The 12,901-nt window shown below is 42.9% G+C and overlaps 1 protein-coding gene across 1 annotated transcript in view; it reads right to left on the bottom strand.

The window, feature by feature from the left end:
* Positions 1–12,901, bottom strand: part of cyldl (cylindromatosis (turban tumor syndrome), like) — a 72,540-nt gene that overhangs the window by 47,295 nt on the left and 12,344 nt on the right. The window contains exons 3-5 of the mRNA XM_057842039.1: positions 6,304–6,579; positions 3,007–3,082; positions 2,763–2,932 (exon numbers count right to left, since the gene is read on the bottom strand). Of these exons, the coding sequence (XP_057698022.1) occupies positions 2,763–2,932; positions 3,007–3,082; positions 6,304–6,579 (522 nt within the window). The remainder of the gene's footprint in view (positions 1–2,762; positions 2,933–3,006; positions 3,083–6,303; positions 6,580–12,901) is intronic.

Below are 12,901 nucleotides of genomic sequence, written 5' to 3'. Positions count from 1 at the left end.
AAGTTTGATAGCTCAGCGCCTCTCAGACGGTGAAGCGCGCCAAACCTCCCCCAGCAACGGTGACACACGAACTTGACCGCCCAAATCTGCAACAGAAGAAGACCCAAACACACCCCTCTTTCTGCCCACTGCCCATTTTTCTCGGGAACCTTTTGTTGACTTGTGATATGGTAACCCTGAAACGAGTCTGCCTCCTCGCCTGGGTCTGTTGCTGTTTTGCCTTGCCGTTTGATCGCTGTTCACTTGAATAAATTGTCAACTTGTGTTTCGAAGCCTTTTTCCAGCTTTCAAAATGGAGTCAGTACAAGGGGTTAAGACTAAGGTGAACGCGTGGAGTTTGGCCTTTTGGCCAAGTTGTCAGCCTTTCGACGGCCCGGGTCGTTGGAGCTGCGCCAGCGCGGGTCCAGCGGTTCGGCTGGCGTGGTTCCGGCAATCTGGCTATAAGGGCAGATTCCTTCAATGTATGCTTCAGGTTGCAATTCTGAGTGTGAATACACCTCTTGTCTGACTGGAGTGAGAGAAGGAGAGATGGACGAGTTGGCCGGAGCCCAAAGACTGTTTTAGTTTCCTTTGTTGGCATTTGCTACGGCTTACAGTAGTCGTGTCCGTGCTTTTGGTTGCAAATAAACCATTGAAAAACCTTAGGAAGTTTGCATTGTCCTTGTACACTTAAGTAATATAATGCGTTCAATCTTGCAATTTTACTAGTTTTTGCTCTTGATATTACGTTACTTCAATCTTCCAATATTACACCGAAAGCAGTATGTGCAGCGGTGCACACAGTTCTCGCAGCTTCACCTCCTTCTTCTCCATCCACCTCTAAGCAGTAATGGGAAATACAGCAGTATCTTATATTTTTATTTTAATGTTTTTTTTTTTATTTTTTTATTTTTTTTATACAGTGCTGGCCAAAAGTATTGGCACCCCTGCAATTCTGTCAGATAATGGTCAATTTCTCACAGAAAAGGATTGCAATTACAAATCCTTTGAAAAAAGAGAGAAAAAAAAATCATTATACTAAAAAAATGGGCCTGATAAAAGTATCGGCACCCTTAGCCTATTACTTGGTAGCAGAACCTTTAGACAAAATAACTGCGAACAACCGCTTCCGGTATCCTTCAATGAGTTTCTTGCAATGCTCTGCTGGAATTTTAGACCATTCTTCTTTGGCCAACTGCTCCAGGTTTCCTGAGATTTGAAGGGTGCCTTCTCCAAACTGCCATTTTCAGATCTCTTCACAGGTGTTCTGTGGGATTCAGGTCTGAAATCATTGATGGCCACTTTAGAAGTCTCCAGTGCTTTCTCCCAAACCATTTTCTAGTGCTTTTTGAAGTGTGTTGTGGGTCATTGTCCTGCTGAAAGACCGATGACCTCTGAGGGAGACCCAGCTTTCTCACACTGGGCCCTGCATTCATTATGCTGCAAAATATGTTGGTAGTCTTCAGACTTCATAACGCCATGCACACGGTCAAGCAGTCCAGTGCTAGAGGCAGCAAAGCAACCACAAAACATCAAGGAACCTCCGACATGTTTGACTGTGGGGATTGTGTTCTTTTCTTTGAAGGCCTCGTTTTTTTTCCTGTAAACTCTATGTTGATGCCTTTTCCCAAAAAGCTCCACTTTTGTCTCATCTGACCAGACAACATTCTTCCGAAACATTTTTGGCTTTCTGAAGTAAGTTTGGGCTAACTCCAGCCTGACCTTTTTACGTCTCTGGGTCAGAAGTGGGGTCTTCCTGGGTATCCAACCGTAGAGTACCTTTACATTCAGACGACGACAGTTACTATGGGTTGACACTGCTGTACCCTCGGACTGCAGCACAGCTTGAACTTGTTTGGATGTTAGTCGAGGTTCTTTATACAACATCCGCACAATCTTTCGTTGAAATCTCATCAATCTTTCTTCCACATCTAGGGAGGTTAGCCACAGTGGCATGGTCTTTACACTTATTGATGACACTGCGCACGGTAGACACAGGAACATTCAGGTCTTTGGAGATGGACTTGTAGCCTTGAGATTGCCCATGCCTCCTCACAATTTTGCTTCACAAGTCCTCAGACAGTTCTTAGGTCTTCTTTCTTTTCTCCATGCACAATGTGGTACACACAAGGACACAGGTCAGAGGTTGAGTCAAATTTAATCCATTTTAACTGGCTGCAAGTGTGATTTAGTTATTGACACTACCTGTTAAGTGCCACAGGTAAGTAACAGGTGCTGTTAATTACACAAATTAGAGAAGCATCACATGATATTTATAAGGGTGCCAATACTTTTGTCCGGCCCATTTTTAGAGTTTTGTGTAAAACAATCATGATTTTATTATTTTTTTCCCCATTCTCTTTTGTGTTTTTTCATTGCAAGCAAAATAAATGAGTACCAAGATATGAGTACCAAAGCGTATGTAATTGCAATCATTTTCTGACAGAATTGCAGGGGTGCCAAGACTTTTGGCCAGCACTGTACGAAATGTTTTGACGTAAATTTCGACTTTACCAGGGAAATCTGACTCACGCGGGAATTCGGGTTACGTTGCCAGCATAGGAATGGAACTCGATTGTTACTCGAGGACTCCCAGCAATACACATTTTAATAGCCATTTATATTTACTGTACCTGCTTTTCATCAATTAATGAACGGAGAATATGCCAATTACCAAAAATTTCTTTCTTAATATAGCATCAATTTTGTGTTAATAGTAGCGTAACTGATATGTTCTAATGGGTTTTTGTTAACTGTTCACACAATGCAAAAGGGAAAATTACAATTTCAAGTTCAGCCATAATTTCTTGCCATCCAGGAAAGGTGCCAATCCAACGGATTATTCCATATAAACTGGCTTTATCAGAGCGCACCTCCACCAGTGAGTTTATACTTAGATCCATGCCAAATTTTTGTTCCACTGAGGGATTGTCAAGGTAAATCAGATGAGACTCTGTGGGAGAAGCATGTTTGTGTAAAATGTCAAACAAATGCTATCAAATGAACTGTATTTGTGTATGTTCCAACCAGCAGGCCATTCTCCCTTTAGAACAAATTTGAGTGGGACTTTAACTTCGCGTGTCTTCCCAGTGGCATCAATATCCTAAAAACAGAGAACAAGAATTAGATTCAGAGATTTATTTGTCATTGACACCAGCTCTCACAAGATGACAACAGAAAACAGATAGTGAAATTTGACATCTAACAAAAATATTCTTTGACATCATGTTGCTGAAAACAGGCAGAGAATGAACCTTTCTTCTGTGTCGATCTGTAAATTACATTCCTGCCATTTGTAGCTCAAATAAAGTTCAAATAAACTGTTTTATATACACAAAGGGCGCTTTCACACGAGCACTGTCTGGAATGTACTCATTTTGTTTGTTCTGTTGTGAATACGTTTTTGATCTTTTGGTTTGTTACTTTTATTTGGATAAAGAGCATTTGAGTTAAGTTACAAGACGCCGCCAAAATAAACTATTGGATAAGAGAAATGAACTCGCTGTGTATGCATCGCTTCTTCAACTGCACTGGGCGCACATCAACACAAAATTATTTTTCGAACTGATTATATGACTCGCACCTCAACGATCATTTGCATTGCTTGGCCAAAACCACCCAAAGACTGAAGAGGCAAAATGGATACACTTAATTTTTTCAAACCTAAGCTTTCAAAAGCAACAACAACTACTGAACAAGAACCAAGGAATGAAAATGTGGACCATGAACCACCAAAGAGCACTGCCAAAATGGTGAGCCGAGTTTCAATTTGCCTCACTAAAGATGCTAATTGTACAACAGAGCCACCACCGGTGTCTGGCCAATGTAGTAACGCATGTCAAAAATTGTATGCCCTGGCCGCGGGAGCGCGCACAGACATATTAGTTATGAGTTATGTGGACTTAAACAATTAATTGAAGGCAGAAAAGAAACACAGTTATATATTTTTGACATCGACATTCATTAAACTGGAGAAACTTCATGCAGGACTTGAATTACAATAACAGTTATAGGTCATCTTACAAGTAAAGACCTACGAGTAAAACAGTAAAACGTTGCCTTTTTACATTCAGTACGTATTTTACATTATATGACGGAAGAAAAAAAAAAAATTTTTTTTTTTTTTTTTTGATGGATGGGCCACGTTTTAAAACCTTGTAGATAACTACATCACCAAAACATGGAAATCAAGCAAATCAGCGCAGCGGCTACGCCCAGGGGGTACAATTTTTGACTGGGTAACTTCATTGGCATGACACCGGCGGGCGTACTATATTCAATTAATGTTGATCTTGGCGACAAGTAGGCTATAGCTGTCCTAAGCAGCCTGATTTAGAATTCCCCTCAAGAATGATGGGAAACAAAAAACGCTCATTTTCAACTTATTATTATAAACATTCTTGTAAGTTAATTTTATTGCTGACAATGCGTTTCGGGGTCATCAACATGTTGTGCCCCCCCAGCACCAAAAGTCAAACTCTGCCTATGGTGTCGATCTGCTTTAAGGGCACCCTGCTTTGCTTGTGAATGCAAGTGAAGCGGGGTGGGGCATGATCTAGGTAACTTTTGTATGTGGTTAAATCCGATCTGGGCCACATTATTCCAAAAATGTAGCCGCGGCCTGAATGGTCAAGTCCCCCAAATCAGAATTCATGCAGCAAATATGTTAGCAAAGAGCGAGAGAGACAGGGTGCTACGGTAGCGATGGGGCTATGCATTAGCATTAGCGCCTAGCTTGAACGTGGCTGTTAGGGAAGAGGCAGGCTTAACGACAGTCATATAAAAATAAAATGTGGGGGACGGGATAAGCCTGAGAATGCACAGTTTTCTTTCTGTGCTCCAAATGAGCAATATTTCAAGATTGATTACACAGCCGAGAGTCGGGGAAACTGTCCATATGTGTGTGCTTCATGCATGTAGAGGTCTGAAAATTCTATCATAGATGCATTTCCACTTATAGGGACTTAATCTAAAAAAAATCTGGAACTCACATTGAATGATTTTTCAATAATTTATTTGTAATTTACTGGGGTTCCTAAGTATTTGTACCCCTGAGAAAATCAGTGCTAATATTTAGTGCAGGAGCCTTTGTTTGCAATTACAGAGGTCAGACGCTTTCTGTACTTCTTCACCAGGTTTTCACATTAGGCAACCGGGATTTTGGCCTGTTCCTCTACACAAATCTTCTCCAGATCTGTCAGGTTTCAGGGCTGTCATTGAGAAACACGAAGTTTCAGCTCCATCCAAAGATTTTGGTCTGGAGACTGGCTAGGCCACTCCAGAACCTTGATATGCTTTTTGCGCCGCCACTCTTTGGTTAACTTGGCTGTGCGCTTCAGATCAATGTCATGTTGGAAGATCCAGCCACGACTCATCTTCAAGTCTCTTACAGAGGGAAGGAGGTTGTGGCTCAAAATCTGATGATACATTTCACCCTTCATCCTCTGCTTTATACAGTCCAGTCGTCCTGTCCTCTTTGCCGAAAAGCATGAGGTTTCCACCCCCATACTTCACAGTGGGGATGGTGTTCTTGGGATTTTACTCATCCTTCCTTTTCCTCCACACACAATGAGTTTGCACCCAAAGGTTCTACTTTGGTCTCAACTGACCACATGACTTTCTCCCATGACCCCTTTGCATCATTCAGATGGTCCCTGGCAAACTTCAGACAGGTCAGTTTTGCCCAACTCTTGTCTCATCAGGTATTTCCTGCTCTGCATTTTGCTTTTGCTGCTCGACTTGTGAACGACCGACAGTGATCTTCTGCTCTTCACTTTTTAGCTGTTTTTCAAATTGGAAGAGCAGAACCGACGACACGTTGGGGTAGCTTACGAGTGACACGCTTTTTTTTTTTTTTAACGAGTGACACGCTGGAAGTTCGGCAGTTGGCCATGCGACATCCCTGCACTGCGATGTCAACAATGGTGACCTATCAGGTAAAATAATTTTACAAATTTTATTAAAACGAAAACGTTAAGAGGGGTTTTAATATCAAATTATTATTTATTATTATTATTATCAATATTAATTATTAATATTATATCAAATTACATATTATTAACTCATACTAACATTTATCTTTTAAGAATTACATGTCTCTAAGATCGAGGATCCCTTTAAATACAACTTGTAGCATTAGCGTAGCATTCGAATTAACTTGGCAAATGGCGAATGGCGAGCATCCTTTTAAACTCACTCTCACTTGTTTACATCTCATATCAGTCGACCTCCAATTCAAAAAAGTTTTATGTGAGCTTGGAAAATAAAAATCATCACAACATTCTTTTCAAAAATATTTTGATGACATGAAAAATGATTACTCACCGCAGAGATCAACACAAAATGTTTTCCATCCTTCTCCTGGACATTCAGCACCATTCCATAGCAAAAGTAATCTTCAATAAAGTATGTAACTCTGTCACCTGGAACTGGTGTTTCTGATGACTGAGAATATGTCTCAGGTCTGTGTGGGGGGAAAGTGTTGGAATGACGTGGCTGGACTCTAGAAAAAGGTAACCATATTTCACAGTCTTTATCACAACTGAAGAGGGTCTCATTGCGGTAGCAGCTATCTGTTTTTCCCCTTCCCTTGTCTTCTCCCTTGAACAAATAAAAAGAGCACACCTTGTAATTTCTAAATAAAACACTGCCGCTACAACAGGGCAAAAAACACATAAAATAAGGCAAAATATGTGTGAATCCTCCATGATATTTTAGTTTTAATTACATGTATAATTTGAGTCTTATCCGATTTCTTAACCATCTACAGTCACCTCCAAAAGGACTGGATTTGTAATTTGAATTCCTCTGTTTATGTTGTATAATGAAGACATTTAGGTTTCAAATATACAAGTTCTAGCCAGTAAATTAGAATATCATGAAAAAGTTGAAATAGTTCAGTAATTACATTCAAAAAGTAAACCTGTACATTGTAAACATGGATTGCACACAGACTGCTATCCATCCATTTCTCCCGCTTATCCGAGGATGGGTCGCGGGGGCAGCACCTTCAGCAGGGAAGCCCAGACTTTTCTCTCCCCAGCCACTTCATCCAGCTCGGGGGATCTCAAGGTGTTCCCAGGCCAACCAAGAGACATTGTCTCCCCAGCGTGTCCTTAGTCGGCTCCGTGGCCTTCTCCCAATGGGACGTGCTCGCAGCACCTCACCAGGCAGACGCCCTGGAGGCATCCTAATCAGATGCCCGAACCACCTCATCTGGCTCCTTCTTCTTCCTGCCTTCGACGGGGGTTGATGTGTTTCCTCCCGCTCCTGCTATCTTCGTCAGTCTAGTCTGTCTGCTTTTTTTGTATTTCCTCTGTGGATCAACTGTGCTGGTCACTCATACGAAAATGGATCAGATTAGTTGGTCTCTCAGCACAATTGACAAGATTTTTTCAACAAGAAACGGTGCACTAGGAGAGCCGTCTTGCCCAGACGAGCCCTTCACCACTGGATATGGGAGAGATTCATGGGATCACTGGAAGCCAGCGTGTCTTACTGTCCTATCTGTGGAAGATATCGAGGATATTTGGCAGTTTCTCGGATCAAGAACCGGCTCCGTGGACTCATGGTTCAGTCAGAGGAAGGATGGAGAAAAGTGGATCTACCCTTGCGCCAGCTGACGGAACTGTCGGGCAGGTGACTGAACTGTTGAGGCAGACCGTGACTATTGGCAATGACTTAAGGGACCTGAGGTCTCGCCTACGCCATGTGGAGCACGAATTTGACTGAAGACCAACCGTATTTGGACATATTAAATTACTTATTCAGCTTAATACGATTATAATTTTCTTTTCCCATTGCCGAACACCCTTATCGCACCCCTCCCGTCTCCTGGAGAGAGCCGCGCAGATAAGAGTCGCAGGGCCCTGCGACTCTCATTGTACAAATACTGATACACTTGTGCATACACACACTCACACACAACCTCCCCCCCTCCAGTCCGCCACCGCCTTTTTCTTACTATCACTGATCACCCCCCCCCCACCCCGCTTCCTCCAGCCATGACTGGTAGTTCTCCTTTTTTTTCGTACAAAGAAAACATACAAAAAAATCCCTGCACGTGACACGTCATGTCATACCCCTGCTATGTTGTATAATATATGTGTGTCTACTTGTAACTTGCTCTGTTATTTCTGTAAGACGAGAGAGAAGTTGGTGGCGCGGAACGTCTGCAGCGGCCCGATGCTCACTCATCGAACGGAATTCCGTTGCATCTGTTGTCATCTTGTGAGAGCTGGTGTACTAAGCTTCTCACCTTATCTCCAAGGGAAAGCCCGCACACCCTACGGAGGAAGCTAATTTCAGCCGCTTGTTCTTGTTCTTTCGGTAATGACCTACAGCTTGTGATCATAGGTGAGGGAAGGAACGTTGAATGACCAATAAACAGAGAGCTTCACCCTTGGGCTCTTTTCAACGACAGACCGAGTCAGAGTCCGCCTCACTGCAGACCCGGCACCGATCTCCCATTCCATTTTTCTGTCAATCGTGAACAAGACCCCAAGATACTAGAACTCCTCCACTTGGGGAAGGACCTCATCCCTCACACTCGGCAGTGAACCATTCCAGTGAAAATTGAAGGTCAACAACACAACATCATCTGCAAAAAGCAGAGATGTAATGCTCGTGCCATCAAACCGGACCCCCTGAACGCCTCTGCTGCGACTAGATATTCTGTCCATAAAAGTTATGAACGGAACCTGTGATGTAGGGCAGCCTTGGTGGAGTCCAACCGTCAACTTACAACTGGCAAGAAGGATGAAAGTCTGACATTGGTCATACAGGAACCGGAACCCCCGTATCAGGGATTCCATTACCTCATACTCCCGGAGCACCTCTCACAGGACTCCCCGAAGGACACAGTCGGACGACTTCTCCAAGTCCACAAAACACAAGTAGACTGGTTAGGCGAACTCCCATGACTCCCCGAAAACCCTGCTGAGGGTATAGCGCTGATCCACTGTTCCGCGACCCGGACGAAAACCACACTGCTCCTCCTAAATCAGAGATTCAACTTCCTGACAGACCCTCCTCTCTGAGGCTGAGGAGTGTGATCCCCCTATTATTGGAACACACCTTCCAGTCCCCCTTTTAACTCATTTGCTCTCAAAAACGTCAGGAAACAGAAGTAGGAGGGATCTTGTGAAGACGCGTGAGAATTTGAGGAAAATGTGGAGAACGATCGGAAAAAAAGGCAAACGACACTGGAGGAGTGTTATGAAAAGAAAACGAAACCATCGTCAAAGAAGGATTAAAAAAAATCTATTCTGATGAGACAGACGGTGATGGCCACAACAGCGTCAGGTTCCACACGCGTTCTGCAGAGCTCACATTGCATTACTCCTTAGCCCGAGGTTGAAACCAACGATGAAGATGATGAAAAAAGTGAGACCGATCTTAATCCGGACTCATCAGATTAGCCACGGGACCAGCCGATGTTGTTATGTCCCCGTTGTTATGTGCGCAAATAGTTCAACAGTTCAATATGTGTAAATAAATTGTTACTTTGCGATCAGAAGCTCTATTTTTCTTGTTGTTCTTCTTATTTTGTAAAAGGAAAACATTATTCAGACGTTTGGGATGTAACTAAAGCAAAAAAAATAGCTGTGTATAAGTCAAAATTATGTTTGAAATGTATGCTTTCACAAAAAGCTCAATTTCTCAGTTTTTTCATCAGAAAATGGAAAATTGCTCAAACCAAGCTATTTTCTAATGCTGATTTCTAAAGAATGGAAAAAGATATGAACTAACTTTTTTTCTGCAGAAAGAAGAGAGTCTAATCTTTCTTTTGGTGGGTTCCATGTTTATATAGCAATAGAACAGAATTTTCTGTGGGCCTTGCAAAATCAGTCAAAATCCTGTAAAACGGCTGGGAGCAAAGGGCCTTGCTCCAGTGAAAATGGCTGGGAGTGAATGAGTTAAAAAGAGGGACCGCCTCCCCAGTCTGGGCAAACAGACTGACATATTTCAAATGGTCATTTCTTTTCATTTTGGTATTTAAAAGTGACAACTAATGAAAACTCTATAGAATATTACTTAAGGCCAATAAAAAATTAAGATTTTCAGAAATATAAGCATGTACAGCACTCAATACTTGGTCGGGCTCTTTTTGTCTCAATTACTGCATTAATATGGCATGGCATGGAGTCGATCAGTCTGTGGCACTGCTCAGGTGTTATGAGATCCCAGGCTGCTCTGATAGTCTCTTTGAGGTCCTCTGCATTGTTGAGTCTAGCATGTTGTAGCTTCCTCTTCACAATACCCCACAGATTGTCTATGGGGTTAAAGCAGTACTTCTCAAATAGTGGGGCGTCAGAGTGATGCCAGGGTGGCACACGTGAGCTGGGGGAACATACATTTTTTCCTGGCAGGGTCACCCATGGCAAACACGTCCTAAGGTCGGGGCCAGACAAAGCATGGCTCAACATGACCCAACATGACCCCTCATGATGAATACAATAAATGGACTCAGGGTTATTGGGACCCCCCCCCCCCGGAGCCAGGCCTGGAGGTGGGGCTCGAAGGCGAGCGTCTGGTGGCTGGGCTTGTCCCTATGAGGCCCGGCTGGGCACAGCCCGAGAAGGCAACGTGTGTTCCCCTTCCCATGGGCTCACCACCCTTGGAATGGGCCAGGAGAGTCGGGTGCGTAGGGAGTTGGGCGGCAGCCAAAGGCAAAGGCCTTGGCGGCCCGACCCCCAGCTGCAGAAGCTAACTCTTGGGATGTGGAATGTCACCTCTCTGGCAGGGAAGGAGCCTGAGCTGGTGTGTGAGGCAGAGAAGTTCGGACTAGATATAGTTGGACTTTCTTACACACACAATTTGGGTTCTGGTACCAATCCTCTCGAGAGGAGGTTTGACTCTCTTCCACTCTGGAGTTGCCCACAGTGAGACGGCAAGCAGGTGTGGGCATACGTATTGCCCCCCCGGCTTGGCGCCTGTAAGTTGGGGTTTCCCCCGCTAGACGAGAGGGTAGCCTCCCTCCGCCTTTGGGTGGTGGGACGGGTTTTGACTGTTGTTTGTGCTTATGCACCGAACAGCAGCTCAGAGTACCCACCCTTTTTGGAGTCCTTGGTGGGTTTGCTGGAGAGCGCCCCCACTGGGGACTCCCACGTTCTCCTGGGGGACTTCAACGCTCATGTGGGCAATGACAGTGAGACCTGGAGGGGCGTGATTGGAAGGAACGGCCCCCCCGATCAGAACTCGAGTGTTGTTCTGTTATTGGACTTCTGTGCTTGACACGGTTTGTCCATGACGAACACCATGCTCAAACATAGGGGTATCCATATGTGCACTTGGCAACAGGACACCCTAGGCCGCAGTTCGATGATCGACTTTGTAATCATGTCATCGGACTTGCGGCCGCATGTTTTGGACACTCGGGTGAAGAGAGGGGGCGGAGCAGTCAACTGATCACCACCAGGTGGTGTGTTGGCTCCGATGGCTACGTAAGCAAGCGGAAGATGATGGATGGATTGCTAGAATAAAGTATAATTGCACATCCGCTCAGTGGATGGCAGTGGCGCTCTCATTTTCAGAGTGCTCAGTATTTTTCAACCAAACGGAGATAAGAAGAGCTAAGACAAGGAAATATGACGACGTGTATATAGTGTTTGGCTTTGGCTTTTAATACAGTGTGAGACGAGGAAAGACCAGTCTGTTTACTGTGTCTAAAAAATGTTTGAAACGGACAGATAGAAGCCAAATCAATGAAGAGGTCACTTAATGGCATTAGACCCCAATCACATTGATAAGCCACTTGTTTTTTTTTTTTTTGTGTCGAATATTGCCAACAATCTTCCTGCTTTGTCAGTGTTACAGCAGTAAACCAGCAAGCCCTGTTAGCATCTTATAAGGTGCATACCAAGTTGAACAGTGCAAAATAATCACACCATAGCAGAGGAGCTGATACTGCCTGCAGCAAAAATAAAAACTGTCCCTCTGTCCAATGACAATGTCAGGTTTTTCTCTACTCATTTTTGTTTTTTCAGTCAAATTGTTTGGCATATTGTCCTCGCGAGGTGATGTTTCTAATCAAACTGAATTTATTACATTTTGTTTTTCAGTATCAAATGGTCCAAAAATGTATCTTGAGTGTATTTTTACAGTTTGGATGTGACCTTTTTCTTTTTTAAATTGTGTAATTCAGGCAAATTGATGCACGTTCAGTCTTTTTTTGTTTTGTTTTTATAGCAAACAAAACAATGTTAATAAAGGTATGCTTTATTGTAAGTTGATCTATATTACTTTTTTATTTTCAAAAAAAGGACACAATGTTATGCAGAGCTATACTTATAACTATAATAATTTCATAGCCAAATTATATTATTTACAGCGGTAGCAGTGTTGGGGAGGCGTGAAATGTTTACGTCTTCCTTGGTCACTTCCTGAAGATGAGATTGAGTAGGGTGATGCCACCAAATATTAAATGTTATTCACTTTAAGTTCAAATAATAATTTCCCCTTGTACTTTTGCTTAAGAAAAGAGGGTGAGGGATTTATTATTATTATTTTTTTAAAAGGTCATATTTCCTCTGTTGTTTAACACATCTGAATGTAATAACTCCGAAATGAAAAGTGGAATTTTGAACTTGTGAGTCATAGTCATCTTTATATGTAGAGTAGCCAAAAATTTTACTGAAGAGTAGCGTTACTTCAAAAATAATATCACTCAAGTACAAGTCCTCCAAAAAAATGAACTGAAGTACAAGTAAAAAAATAAGTATTTGGTGAAAAGAATACTCAAGTAATGAGGAACATTGTGAGTCACTACTTAATATGTTAGATTTGAGTTAGTTAGTTGTCCCCCAATCCAGAGGTTGTGGGTTCGATTCTCTGCCCTGATGAACTTGCTTAAGTATCCTTGAGCATGATACTGAACCCCACATTGCTCCTGGTGCTACGTCACTAGTAGGTAGATGGCAAT

The sequence above is a fragment of the Corythoichthys intestinalis genome, chromosome 7 (assembly GCF_030265065.1).
Source record: "Corythoichthys intestinalis isolate RoL2023-P3 chromosome 7, ASM3026506v1, whole genome shotgun sequence".
NCBI classification, from domain to species: domain Eukaryota; kingdom Metazoa; phylum Chordata; class Actinopteri; order Syngnathiformes; family Syngnathidae; genus Corythoichthys; species Corythoichthys intestinalis.
The sequence above is the reverse complement of the archived record's forward strand: the minus strand, read 5'-3'. Positions and strand labels throughout refer to the sequence as shown.